The 14,117-nt window shown below is 48.0% G+C and overlaps 1 protein-coding gene across 2 annotated transcripts in view; it reads left to right on the top strand.

Moving 5' to 3' along the window:
* Positions 1–14,117, top strand: part of Dnah17 (dynein axonemal heavy chain 17) — a 118,570-nt gene that overhangs the window by 72,771 nt on the left and 31,682 nt on the right. For both annotated transcript variants that reach the window (XM_059272217.1, XM_059272216.1), the window contains 6 exons: positions 1,850–2,116; positions 4,879–5,040; positions 6,818–7,051; positions 8,381–8,545; positions 13,558–13,653; positions 13,738–13,955. In XM_059272217.1, the coding sequence (XP_059128200.1) occupies positions 1,850–2,116; positions 4,879–5,040; positions 6,818–7,051; positions 8,381–8,545; positions 13,558–13,653; positions 13,738–13,955 (1,142 nt within the window). The remainder of the gene's footprint in view (positions 1–1,849; positions 2,117–4,878; positions 5,041–6,817; positions 7,052–8,380; positions 8,546–13,557; positions 13,654–13,737; positions 13,956–14,117) is intronic.

The following is a 14,117-nucleotide window of genomic DNA, read 5'->3' as shown; positions in this document are numbered from 1 at the left end:
TGCCTTGAGTTCCTGATGCCCTAGCTCCCTTGATGATGTAGCATGAGTTGAGAGCTGGAAGCTAGAATAAGCCCTTTCTTACCAAAATTGCTTTATTTTTTGGCAAGATCTTTCCATGCAGACCATGGCTGTCCTCTAACTCACAGAGATTCACCTGGCTCTGCCTCCTGAGTGCTGGAATTAAAGGTATATTCCATATTGTTTTTGGTCATGGCGTCTTATCACAGCAATAGAAGTCTTAACTAAGACAGGAATTAGTACCAGGTTGTAGGGTATTGCTGTGACTGACCTGTGTGTTTTGGAGAGGACTGTGGTGGCATTTGAACTTTGGGCTGGAAAAGCCACTGAGTGCTCAGAGCTCAGTGAGCTGTTCTGTGGGATCTTGGAAGATGAGCGTGCTGAGAACAGTGCAAATGATGGAGACTTGGCTTGTGACACTTCAGAAGCTTGAGAGTCCCTTAAAGACTTTACCAGGGCCCTGCGTGTGATATTTTGAGCTAAGGACCTGTCAGCTTGCGGTGAAGAAACAATTATGAATAACAAGAGCCCAGGACCACTGAAGCAAAACCTTTGCTGGGATGGCTGAGGCTGGTCAGCTGAGGCTGAAGAATTAGCCGTGATTAAGAAGAGACCAGCGTCACTGAGGGGAAGTCTTCTAGAGTGATTCCTCAGGGTCAGAGCATGGATGCTGTGGTTCAGAGGGGCCATGGCTGCATCTCATGCTGGCAGCCAGAGTTGGGAGTGTTAAGAGCCACCCAGGTGGTGCTGGTTTTGAAGGCATGAAGGGGTCATGGAGAGCAGCTGAAGCTTGGCACTGTGTGGCAGGGCTGGAGTCCCTGAAGAGAGCCCAGGAGAGACCACTGGTGAAGGGGCAGTTATTTCTTTAAATCCTCCCAGGAATGTGGAAGGAGATTGCTGTGGTCATGCCACTCTCCCAGGGTTAGGTCCTGGAATCTGAATGTGAATTAGTTTTATTTAGGGCCTTTTTCAGAGTTTCCGCATCAGTCTTCACCTGACCCCTGTATCCTACTGTGTGTGTGTGTGTGTGTGTGTGTGTGTGTCTGTATGTGTGTGTGTGTGTGTGTGCAATGAAATGCTGGTTCTGCATTCTGCGTGTGGACCTTGTTGGCCAACCGTCCATCTCCAGGAAACTTCTAGTCTTACAAAGTTAGCCAGATGTGGCACACACCTGCAACCCCAGCTAGCCAGATGTGGCACACACCTGCAGTCCTAGCATCAGGGAGGTGAAGGTAGGAGAATCAGGAGTTCAAGTTTAGTCTTAGCTATACACCAAGCTCAGGGCCAGTCTGGGCTGCATGAGACCCTGTGTCAAAACCAACAGGACAAGCAAGATGGCCCAGTGCTTGAAAGTTCGGTCCTGGTACCCCACATGGTAGAAGGAGAGAAATGATTCCCACTGACCTTCACACATGCACACATTTAAAAATGCAATAAAATAACATCAAAAAGCCTTAAAGTTGAAACTCCCCGCCTCCCCTTCATCGGCCCTGGCACCTGCCTTTCTCCCTCCCTTCTCTGTGAATGTGACAGTTCTAGGGACCTTGTGCAAGTGGACCCTCGGTGTCTGTCCTCTAGTGTCTGACTGTTTGAAGCATGGTGTCCTCAGGTTCGTGCCTGAGGCTGCAAGCCTTCCTTTTTGAGGACTAAGAGCCTTGCACCTAGCACGCGCCCATCCATCCATCCCCAGGAAGCGGGGCTGATGGCTGCCCAGAGCATGGCAGTGTCCCCTTGAGGTCTCAGGCTCCTGGAAAGTCGGTCCGCATGTGCCCTTGCTGAGTGGCTGTGGACAACGGCCCTAAAGGAGGAACACTGTCCTTCTTCAATGCAGATTGACTTGGCTACCCAGTACATCAAGTCCGCAGTGAAGAATGTGCCCTCTGTGTTCCTGATGACAGACTCCCAAGTGGCTGAGGAGCAGTTCCTGGTGCTGATCAATGACCTGTTGGCCTCCGGGGAGATCCCAGGGCTGTTTGGGGAAGATGACCTGGAAAATATTATCTCCTCCATGCGGCCACAGGTGAAGTCCCTTGGCATGGCCGACACTCGAGAGATATGCTGGAAATTCTTCATTGAGAAAGTCCGCAGGCAGCTGAAGGTACGATTCCGCCTTGACAGCTGCCTAGGGGTTCAGCTTTCCCCGTAACCTGGGTCTTTCTCTGTAGAGTTGGGGCTATTTCTTCCCAGGACATGAAAGCCAATCAGGAAAGAGTGGTGGCAATGGGGTGCAGCTGAGGAGCTAGGGCCTAGAGTTCATTTCTTAGGGCTGCCAGAGGTACCTGGGGGCTAGAGGAAACCTTGTATAAACACACACATCAAGTGTAAATAGATTGAATACCTTGAGGGGCTGGAGAGATGTTTCGTCAGTTAAGAGTACTGGCTATTCTACCAGAGGACCTGAGTTCCATTCCCAGCACCCACATGGTGGCTCACAACCACCCGTAATTCCAGCTCCAGGGAATCCAGACCTTCCTCTGGCCTCTGCAGACACTTGTACTCACATTCTCACCCCCCCACACACACCTGTTTTCATACATAATCATTTTAAAAATTAAAGAACACACCTTTAGGGGTGGGAAGATGCCTCAGTCGTGAGCCTAGTAACCTGAGTTTAATTCTTAGAACCAGCAAGAAGGTGGAAGGACTAGACACATGAAGTTGTCTCCTGATGTCCATACACATTGTATACAAACATATGTCCCACCAACGAGATCCCAAATAAAGACATGGAGACGTATTATTAATTGTGAATGCTCAGCCTTAGCTTAGGCTTGTCCCACTAACTCTTTTAACTTAATCTGGTTTTATTCACTTACATTTGCCTCAGGGCTTTTTACCTTTCGTTCTTTGTGTCCTACTTTCCTGCTTCCTCTGGCCCCTGGCATCTCACTGGCATCTCTTTTCCTCCCCCAGCCTAAATTCCTCCTCCTATTTACTCTCCCTGCCTGGAAGTCCCACCTATACCTCCTCCCTTGCTATTGGATGTTCAGCTTTTTTTTTTTTTTTTTTTTTTTTTTTTTTTTTAAAGATTTATTTATTTATTATGTATACAGTGTTCTGTCTGCACATATCCTGCAGGCCAGAAGAGGGTGCCAGATCTCATTACAGATGGTTGTGAGCCACCATGTGGTTGCTGGGAATTGAACTCAGGACCTTTGGAAGAACAAACAGTGCTCTTAACCTCTGAGCCATCTCTCCAGCCCTCAGCTTTTTATTAGAGCAATCAGGTGTCTTAGGCAGGCAAGATAAAATGGCAATACATCTTTACATAATTAAACAAACGTTACATACCCTGACATAAACAAATGCAACACATCTTTACATAGTTAAACAAATTCAACTATGTATAGTTAAATATTCCACAACACATATGTACAATAATAAATGAAATTTTTAGAGCAAGAAAGCAACCCTTGACCTTGAACATTACCTGTAGAAAAGCAAGCTAAACTCCCTAAGACCAAAGGCACCTAGAACATTTGGCTGCTTCTCAGGGTTCAGGTGGAGTGAGCCAACCCCCTGCCATGCTAAGTATCTATGGTCATGTGCTCCCCACTGGTGCAGTAAGACAGTGTCCCCTGTGTCCCTCTCAGGCTCACAGTCCTGTCAATAGATGTTGCTTGTGGCACTTAAGCTCCTGACAGCTGCAGCCTGCCCTCACGGCCTGTTAGGGCCCTGACCACCAAGGGCTACAGACACTGTATCACCTCTAGAGAGAGCAGGAAGTCAGGTCATACTACTGATCCACACAGCCCCTTCCATCCAGACACTATGCCCCAAAAGAAATGCCAGAGTGAGCAAAGGGAGCCTGAGACTCCATAAGAAGCAATGTCCCCATCCACCAGGAGAGCCCAGGACATTTCTCCACAGCTCCCCTCCATCTCCCAGGGAGGCTTGGGAAAACAGAGCCCCAAATGGAAATCAGCCCTCAGGGACTGGAGGACATGCTACTTATCTAGCTGGGTTCAGAAGAAATCCCAGCTTCCCAGCTGTCAGTCCTCATCTGCCGAGTACAGGACCCATTCCCCACCCCTTCCTTATCCAGCCAGGTGTGGAGCTATCCTGCACTTCACGGCATGAGGTAGAGCCATGAAGCTAAACACTGGTTCAGTGAGGTACCCAGCCATGCCTCACAGGGCTCTGCAGAAGTGCCCCCATGGACACTGAGGCCCGGAGAACACTGTGCTTCCAAAGGAGCCATCTGCCAACATGACAGGATCTAACTGTAGACGAATTTCTAAATGGTCTTATTAAATAAAAAAACATGGAGCCAGATATAGGGGTTAAAGCCTGAGAGAGATCAGAGGAATAGGAACAGCCACAAGCTAACCTCACCTCACCGATACCTCAGCTTCCAAATGCGAGTGACTTCCTGTCTACCCACGCCTATGTGCCTTGCTGTTCTGCCATCTGATTTGCTCTCTCTGTCCAGCTACATCACTTCCTCTTCCTGCCCAGCTCTGTCACTTCCTGTCTGTCTGTATAGACTTCCAGACCTCCATGGTTAACCAGTGTTAATTTAAGGCATGTGCCACCACGCCTGGCTCTGTTTCCAGTGTGGCCTTGAACTCACAGAGATCCAGACAGATCTCTGCCTGCCAAGTGATAGGATTAAAGACGTGTGCTACCATTACCTGACTTCTTTGTTTACTTATAATGGCTGTTCCTATTCCTCTGACCTCCAGGCAAGCTTTATTTATTAAAGCACAAATAATATATCACCACATTTCAGCAAAAATAAAATATCCCCACATCTAACCTCTGCCAAATGACAGGGTCTAACCCCAGCAACAACAGATGGACATGGTCTAACCTCAGCAACAACAACTCCCACAGACATGTGTTTTGTCCCACATTCAGGTGATTCTGTGTTTCTCCCCTGTGGGCTCCATCCTGCGTGTGCGAGCCCGGAAGTTCCCGGCCGTGGTCAATTGCACAGCCATCAACTGGTTCCATGAGTGGCCAGAAGACGCTTTGGTGTCTGTGAGTGCTCGATTCCTGCAGGAGACAGAGGGCATCCAGGTGAGGCCGAGCACACCCAGATTCTGGCTTCAGTCCCTGACACAGGTGTCCCATCTATGCAGGAATGGCCCTGGGTGCTGGCCAGGGATGCAGCACAGGAGAGCACCTTTTCAAATCAACCAAGATTGAAACAAAGTTGTTTGGGCCATTTGTGGGGCAGAAGCTCCAAGGCTTTGTCCTCAGGGAGGATGACAGATGATAAGCCCAGGGATCCAGTGCCAGAAATGCCCAGCAATGCTTGCTGATGTAACTGGCATAGAAAAGCATGTTCTCTTGTGAGATGGAGACAGGAGGGTCAGGAGTTTTAAGGTCCAGCCTCCTCTAGGCAACAAGTCTGAGCCCAGCCTGGGCTACATGTCTCATATAACAAAAACCAAAAACAAACAAAAAAACAAAAAACCCAAAATCTGAGCTCTGCACTTCCCCAGTATCCAAGCCTGTGAAAGCATGGGAATGTGTGCACACGTGTGTCAAAATGATAAGCTCTACTGCATCCCAGACTCTAGATTAACCTCAGTGATACAAAGTCACCTGACACTCCCTCTACCCAGCTCAGGGGGCGTTGCTCTCCTGCATCTCTTTTTAGTTCTTTTTCTCTCCTTTTCTTTTTTTTCTTTTTTTTCTTTTTTTGGTTTTTCGAGACAGGGTTTCTCTGTGTAGCTTTGCGCCTTTCCTGGGACTCACTTGGTAGCCCAGGCTGGCCTCGAACTCACAGAGATCCGCCTGGCTCTGCCTCCCGAGTGCTGGGATTAAAGGCGTGTGCCACCACCGCCCGGCTTCTCTCCTTTTCTTTAAAAAAAAAAAATTTAATTAGCTTTGTGTCTGTGTGTGCATGTGAGTGTGTAAGCACACAAGTGTTTGGGGGGTGGCACACACATGCCACAGAGCAGGTATGGAGGTCAGAGGAAACTTGAGGGTGAGCCCCAGGGGATTGAATTTGGGTCTCCAGGCTTGGTAGCAATTAGCTTTACCCACTGAGCCATCTTGAAAACCCTCTTTGTAGGGTGTGTGTGTGTGTGTGTGTGTGTGTGTGTGTGTGTGTGTGTATGCTTATGTGTATGTACACACATGCACATGGAAACCAGAGGACTACCTTGGGTGCCATTCTCAGGAACATGATCTACCTCCTTAGAGAAACGGTCTCTCACTGCCTTGGAGCTTGCTAATCATCTAGAGCAATGGTTCTCAACCTGTGGGTCACAACCCCCTGTGGTGGGGGGGGTCAAATGATCCTTTTACAGGGGTCACCTAAGACCATTGGAAATATCAGACATTTATATTACAATTCACAGAATAGCAAAATTACATTTATGAAGTAGCAACAAATATAATTTTATGGTTGGGGGTCACCACCATGAGGAACTGTGTTAAAGGGTCACAGAATTAGGAAGGTTGAGAACCACTGCTCTAGAGTCTGGCTGGACGGTGAACCCCAGGGATGCTCCTGTCTCCACCTCCCCGGCCCTGGGATTGCAAGCATGTGCCACCACACTGGGCTTTTATGTGGGTTCTGGAGATCAAACTCAGCTCCTCGTGGCTGCAATGCACTCAACTGACCGAGCCATCTCCTCAGACCCTCTCCTGTATCTCTTGGCACTAGAGACAGGTCAGGCCTTGGCACATCTCATGCAGGGTCTGAGTGAATATGCTACGGCCCGCAGTGGCCCCTCTTCTTGTAGGCCCTACAGGATGAGGCTGGGGCCCCAGGAGGCATGGGTGTGTTGCATGGGGTCCCAAGAGGAGCAGCCCAGCTCATCTCATCCATCCCGGCTTGCAGCCTGAGGTGAAGACCTCCATCAGTCTCTTCATGGCCTATGTGCACACCACCGTCAACGAGATGTCCAAGGTGTACCTGGCGACCGAGAGGCGGTACAACTACACCACACCGAAGACCTTCCTGGAGCAGATCAAACTCTATCAGAACCTGCTGGCCAAGAAGAGGATGGAGCTGGTTGCCAAAATTGAGCGGCTGGAGAACGGCCTCATGAAGCTGCAGAGCACGGCTTCTCAGGTAGGAGCCAGACACCCAGGCTGCTGTAGTGCTATAGAACCTTCTCACGGCAACAGGGCTCCCATGGGGGACAGCCACATATGGAGGACAGCCACACGTGGGGTTACAGTCATGTGTGGGGCTGAACATCCCAGGCAGTGGGATGCATGTGACTCCAACCTTTGAGAACTGGAGAACCGATGTGCAATCTAACACAAAGCAACAGATGTGAAATGCTTTGATGATGTCAGCGTTAAAGTGGGCACCCTGCACATGTGATGTGTCTTAGGGTTTTTATTGCTGTGAAGAGACACCATGACCACGGCAACTCTTACAAAGAAAACATTCAATTGAGACTTGTTTATAGTTTCAGAGGTTTAGTCCATTATCATGACAGGGAGCATGGCAGTGTGCAGGCAGATGTGGCATCAGCTACATCTTGACCAGAGGCTGCAGGAAGTTGACTGTCACAGAGTGACGCTTGAGAAAAGAGACCTCAAAGCCTGCCCCACAATGACACACTTCCTCCAACAAGGTCACACCTCCTAATACTGCCACTCCCTTTGGGGGCCATTTTCTTTCAAACCAACACATGGTGGTATCCTGCCTTGTGTCCAGGGAAGCATGCTTCTCAAGTTCAAGGCAGCCCATGAAAATGCAGCCATTTCTACATGCTGCTCATACCGGGTGCCTCTCACAGGCTTCTTAGAAACTTCCCTGTACTGTGTTGATTTTCAAGGTTTCTGCCTGGCTTTAAACCCCCTCCATGTGGAGCCCAGACTGTCTCCACAGCCCCCTGCCCAAGATTGCCAGGAGGCCCAGCCGCCTCCTCCCTACCAGGTTGGGCCAAGATGAGCCTCTCACCAGCTCGCAGGAGTTTTTGAGCCCAGTCTGTTTCTCCCCCACAAACCTGCAGGACCTCAAACACCCCACCCCACCCCTGCCTGAAGACCTTCCACAATCTTCTCAACTGAAACTTTTTTGTTAAGAGTACACTTTGTAGTCCTATCCAGCCTAGAACTCATTATGTAGACCAGGTTAGCCTTAACATTTTGGCAATCCCCCTGCCTCTGCCTCCCAACTGCTGGGATCACACACTTGTTCACCTCCCTCCCCACCCTCCAGTTCAGTTGACATTTTTTTTAATCTTGTCATCTTATCTCCTAGCACACTAGGAGTGTGTCTTAGGTATGTAGCTTCATGTATACACTCGGTGCTCAATATAAACTTTCCTTGGATATATTAAAAAGGCTCCAGAGTCACTGGGAGCTGGGAGCCACCAAGGCTGTTCTCCTGAAGCTGAGGCTGCCCTCAGCAGGCTTCGGGCCTCTCCTGGCTCTGCCTCCCTAGGTGGACGACCTGAAGGCTAAGCTGGCGGTTCAGGAGGCCGAGCTGAAACAGAAGAACGAGAACGCAGACAAGCTGATCCAGGTGGTGGGCGTGGAGACAGAGAAGGTTAGCAAGGAGAAGGCCATTGCTGACGAGGAAGAAATCAAAGTCGAGGTCATCAACAAGGTGGGTCTCAGGGGCCCCTGAGGGGTCAGAGGCCACCCAGGGAGAGGACTCAAGCTGAGACATCTGTACAAGGACAAACCTCTGGACCAGGGAGGCTGGGAAAGAAGGCCCCGTGCTCGCTGGCTGGGTTCTAAGAGGACTCTCCTTAGAGAAAGCCCAGGGGCAGCCAAGTTCCTTACAGAGAGTCCCTCCTCTGCAGTACGGCCAGGCACCCCTGCTGCCCGGTCCAGCCTGGCCCTGCTCGAGGGCAGCACCTCACCTGCGGCGGCGGCGTCTTTCCCGTACTGTCTTTTGGTGTGCTGTTCTGGGTTCAGTGGATCTGGAGATGGAGCCTAGGACCTCACACATGCTAACTGAGCAGTGCTGACCACGGAGTCACCTCCCCAGTCCTATTTTGATTGTATATTCTGTGTATTCTTTCACTAAGTTGCCCATGTTGGCCTTGAACTTGAAACATTCCTGCCTCAGCACCCCAAGTAGCTGAGAGTGCAGACCCATGTCACTAGGCTGGCTTCCCTCTGCATCTTAATGGAATGCTGCATTCTGTGTGTGAGGGTCAAGGTGATGCCACCTGATTACCAGTCCTTATACTGTGGCTTCTGCTCTGGGTTCCCCCATGTGGGCAAACTGCCAGGTAGAAACACTTGCTTAGGGGAACATCCTCAGGCCCATATCTGGACAGTGGATAAATTTTAAGTCCCCACAGTTACTGCCCACTCTTTCTGGAATGGCAGCTGGCACCCATTCCCCAAGGAGCCCTTCACACCCTGGGCACATAGCTTCTCCCTGGATCAGCCAGGTAGGGCCCGAGTAGTTCCCACCTAGTGCTGGACAGGGAGACGACCCAGGTTGGGATGACCAGGAGCTGGGTCCCTGTTCTTCTTTTAACCTGCAGAGCCACAAGCCTGTGAGGGAGATAGGGAAACTGAGGCTTGGGGTGGTCCATAACTTCCCTTGGGTCTTGAACTAGTGGGTGACATAGTCTCTAAGGTTTGGACATGGGACCCGAGACCAGACAAAGACCTTGTGACCCTGTTTCTCGATGACGGCATGCAACAATTGGTGTCCTGGCTCTTTCCACTCCCTAGCCCTCCATCCACAAATGTCCCACATGGGGTGCTTTGGGAAAAAGCTAGGGTTACCCCATCACCACTGCTGATCTCTGCCTCCTATGTCTCTTCCCTTAGTTATGCCCCACGGGTGTCCCTAAAGGATCTTCAGGGAGAAAAGACTATCCTCTGTCCTTCTCCTGGGGCCCAGCCACATGCTCAGGGTCTGGTGACTGCCCCCCACTCCCCTGTCACCCAACTGCTGCTCCTGTGCAAAGACACCAAGTCACTCTGATCTCTGAACTTTGCAAGAAGGCTGAGGGTTTTTTCCAACCAAAAGCAAAGGGGTGCCCCCATGAGTGGATGCTCATGTGCACTGTTGTCCTTTTATTTAACTGTTGCTGCCTTTTAAGCCACAGCTGTCGAAACAGCAACTGAAACTCCACCACTACCTGCCACAGTTAGGCCACAAGGGCCATAGCCAGAGGAAAATCAGTTTCCTCAGGCAATGACTCTTTCAAAGCTACAAAGGGAACTTAACTAAAACTCTGTCCCTCTAAAGAACTCTAGATTCAAAGGTTAAGGAGGAATTCTGCTTCTTGGAGAGGCTGAATAGCAAGTAGCTCACCTCCTCTCCTTGTCTCTTCACCCCTCCTTAAAAACCCTTTCTCACCTGGCTCCTCCCTACCACTTCCTGTTAGCTAGTTGCTGACTCAGCCTCTTGATCCCATGTGAATTTTATTTAATCAAACATCTTTGCATCATTAAACAAATATTCCAGAGCATAAACAAAAGTAACGTATCTTAAAATAATTAACTTTAACATAGTAAGACTGTACATAAAAAGAACAATTATCAAGTAAAGATTGCATTCACAATGTAATAAATTCCAGTTCATTTGTGTTTGGCAAATTAAAAGAAAATACTCCATTATCTATCCTATCTTAATGAATCTAAAGTTTTATACCTAATTTACTCTCTACCATAACTCAGGAAAACTGCAACTATAACTATCTAGTCTTCAACTCCATCAAAGACCCCAGAAGGATAATATTATTTAAAGTAAACAAAAGGTGCATTGCAAACAACTTCCAAAACTCTAGAAATGACAGAGACATCTGGCTGCCTGGACAGTAACTCAAAGTTCCTTCTGCAACCTTGGCGCCTCCGTCTTCAGTCTACAGGCCTAGAGTATCAGGCAGACTTCTCTGTGAAGCGGGAAATTTGAAGGACTGTGCTATCTTGTTTTGGCAAAATTCAACAATTCTTTTTCCTATGTGTCCTGCATGTCCAGCCTGCACAGCACGTTGTCAGCAGTCAAAGGCAAGAACAGTTTCTTTGCCCAGTGGCTAACCTTGGCACAATAAAAGCAAACTCCATAGGAGTTTCTTCAATGTCCTATCATCTCTGAAGTAAATTGATGCTGCCAGAAGCAGATGTGTCTCATTGTCATAAAAAACTTTAAGTTAACAAAACATTTTAAATGCCACATTCCATAGGTCTTTGAAGTTTTTGAAGACCATCTATCTAAAATATATCTATTTAACCTAGAAAACATACCTAACATGTCTACAAATTTGATTATTATAAATGACTAACTACTAACCTATGTTTCTTGATTATCCTAAATAGTTCATAATAATAGCTTTCAAATTTTAACTTATATTTTTAAATGAACCGCACAGGTACAATACTTTAAACAAGAGTAAAAACATATACACAATATGTCGTAACAAAAACAACCTTAAATTTGTATCAGTATACAAAAATCCTTTAAACAAGAGTAGAAACATATATACAGTGTAACAAAAATAACTTTAAATTTGTATCAATATACTATATTCTCCTAAATAATAACAAACATCCATAACCCACCAAATAACCAAAGACCTCCTTCATACCCCAACTCTTGGGAATGTGGGCATAGTTTTCTCTAGACTGCTCTGTCTGTAGACAAAGCAGCTTTGGGGTCCCAGAGAGAAAATTTCAGATAATGGCCAAATCCTGGGAAAACCGCAGTAATCTTTGCTGTCAAGAGTCAAGAGATCTTGCCTGATCAAGCCTGATCCATATTAACCCTGAAGGAATCCACAGCTTCTCATCTCCTGTGGGAACAAAACTCCAAAGCATTTTTTATTTCCATTTGACAAATATAATTTTTAACTTTTTAAAAGTTAAGGCATTCCTAAAGTATACAGGCTGATTTATTTCAACAATCCCTCTTTCAATTCCAGGTCTCTTTGCAGCTGTCCTTTGCTTTTCAACAATCAAAAATTCAAAATCAACACAATAACATACAGGATTCAGACTCCCTGTGTATTTCCCATCTTACGTGGCTTTTTTCTTTTATATTATTTTACTCCATCTTTAAAAACTTTATTATTATTTTTAAACTATTCATTTCTTTCTATGACTATACTCTTTTTCTTTTCTTAAGCCTATGCACATTGTTAAACACACTGGAGCCTGTTTAGAGGTGTTTCTGTCTGGACTTTATTGGGTATCTTTAGCCTTTTTTGACCATGTGAGCAAACCTTTAAACTGCTAACCTACACCTGGATCCTCTGCACTCGGCTCTCAGCTGGCTCCGCCTGCTTCTCGGGTTGTGAAAACCAAGCAGGAAACTCTGCAGCCAGTGGGAGATTTGTCTGACCAGGAACTACGTTCAGCCTTCCTAGAGCTCTAGAATGCACTGTTGCAGGCTTTTTACTTAGCATTTTGTTCCTACTTAACATACTGGCTGCTGAAGGGCTCACTGACCTGCCCAGCTGAAACTCTTAAAGGAGCCATATTCCGCCCGCTCCTCCCCACTTTTTTTCCTTTTCAGTTTTCTCAGGCCCTGGGGATATTCCAGGGCCATGTTGGCACACCAAAATGTTGTTCTTTGTTTTTGCTCTTTGTCTCTTTGGGGGCCTGCCACCCAGCTCCCAAATAAATCACACACAGAGGCTTATTCTTACTTATGAATGCCTGGCCTTAGCTTGGCCTGTTTCTTTCCAGCTTTCCTTAACTTATCCCATCTACCTTTTGCCTCTAGGCTTTTCCCATTCTCTTATTTCTGTAAATCTTACTCTGTGGCTTGCCGTGTAGCTGGGTGGCTGGTTCCTGGAGTCCTCCTTCTTTGGCTACTTTTCTTCCTCCCAGATTTCTTCTCCTATTTATCCTCTCTGCCTGCCGGCCCCGCCTATCCTTTCTCCTGCCTCGCCATTGGCTATTCAGCTCTTTATTATACCATCAGGTATTCTAGACAGGCAAAGTAACACAGCTTCACAGAGTTAAACAAATGCAACAGAAACAAAAGTAACACAGCTTAACATAATATTCTACAGCAGTGCATGAAAGAATTAGCACTTGAAGTCATACGTGAGTCAGGGCTGGCGTGCTCCCATTAGCGAGCGAGCACTTGTGAGCTCCCACAAGTCCAATGCTCGCTCTCTTATGTGAATGAGGGTTGGGTGACATGTTTGAAACGCTCTGTTTCGGAAGGATCGCACAATGTGATCTCAGAGTAACGAGGGACAGGGAAAGGCTGGAGCTTCCCTTCAGTCCTGGAAGCTGGAGCTGATAGAGGGACCCAATCCCATTTGAGCATCCCATGTCCCTCAGCACATGGTTGCTCTCATCTGAGAGCAAGAGGCAGGGACCAAGGAGACAAGGCAAGAGAGGCATGTCTTACGAGTGAGCACACCCAGAGAGTCACCAGTGATTGGGGTAGCCAACAAAGACAGCAGATACATGGTATCTGTTGGCAGGAACTCAGAACCACTGGGGCTTGACTGTAGCTAGAGGAAAGTTTGCTTCATTCTCCCATCCCCCTGCCTACCCTTCTCAGATGGGAGAGTGGGTGGGAAGATGGATGGATGGATGGATGGATGGATGGATGGATGGATGGATGGATAGAGGGACATCTGCATGGATGTTTGAACAGCCTACACTGAACCTTCTTGTTTGTCTCCCTTCTAGAATGTCACTGAGAAACAGAAGGCCTGTGAAACAGACCTGGCCAAGGCAGAGCCGGCCCTGTTGGCTGCACAAGAGGCCTTAGATACTTTGAACAAGGTGACACAGGAAGTGGGAAGAAAAAAGGGAGCAGGGCTGGTCATGTGGGGTCCATGGTGACACTCAATGTGCTTGTCCCCACAGAACAACCTGACAGAGCTGAAGTCCTTTGGCTCCCCACCAGACGCTGTGGTCAATGTCACAGCTGCTGTCATGATCCTGACGGCACCTGGGGGCAAGATCCCCAAGGACAAGAGCTGGAAGGCGGCAAAGATCATGATGGGCAAGGTGGACACATTCCTAGATTCTCTGAAGAAGTTTGACAAGGAACACATCCCTGAGGCCTGTCTGAAGGCCTTCAAGTAAGCCTAGTGCAAGGCTCGGGCTGCACCTTCTCCTAGAGCTGTGGTGGGAAGGTCAAGGCAAAAGCGCCCTCACTCAGAGAGTCCTCACTCCAAGGAGCCCTGCCATCTCTGTCTCCCCCATGGGAAGGGAACTGGAGTAGATAGGAAGACCTGCAACTA

Source organism: Peromyscus eremicus, chromosome 8a, assembly GCF_949786415.1.
Source record: "Peromyscus eremicus chromosome 8a, PerEre_H2_v1, whole genome shotgun sequence".
Lineage (NCBI taxonomy): Eukaryota > Metazoa > Chordata > Mammalia > Rodentia > Cricetidae > Peromyscus > Peromyscus eremicus.
This window is presented reverse-complemented; position numbering and strand designations above follow the sequence as displayed.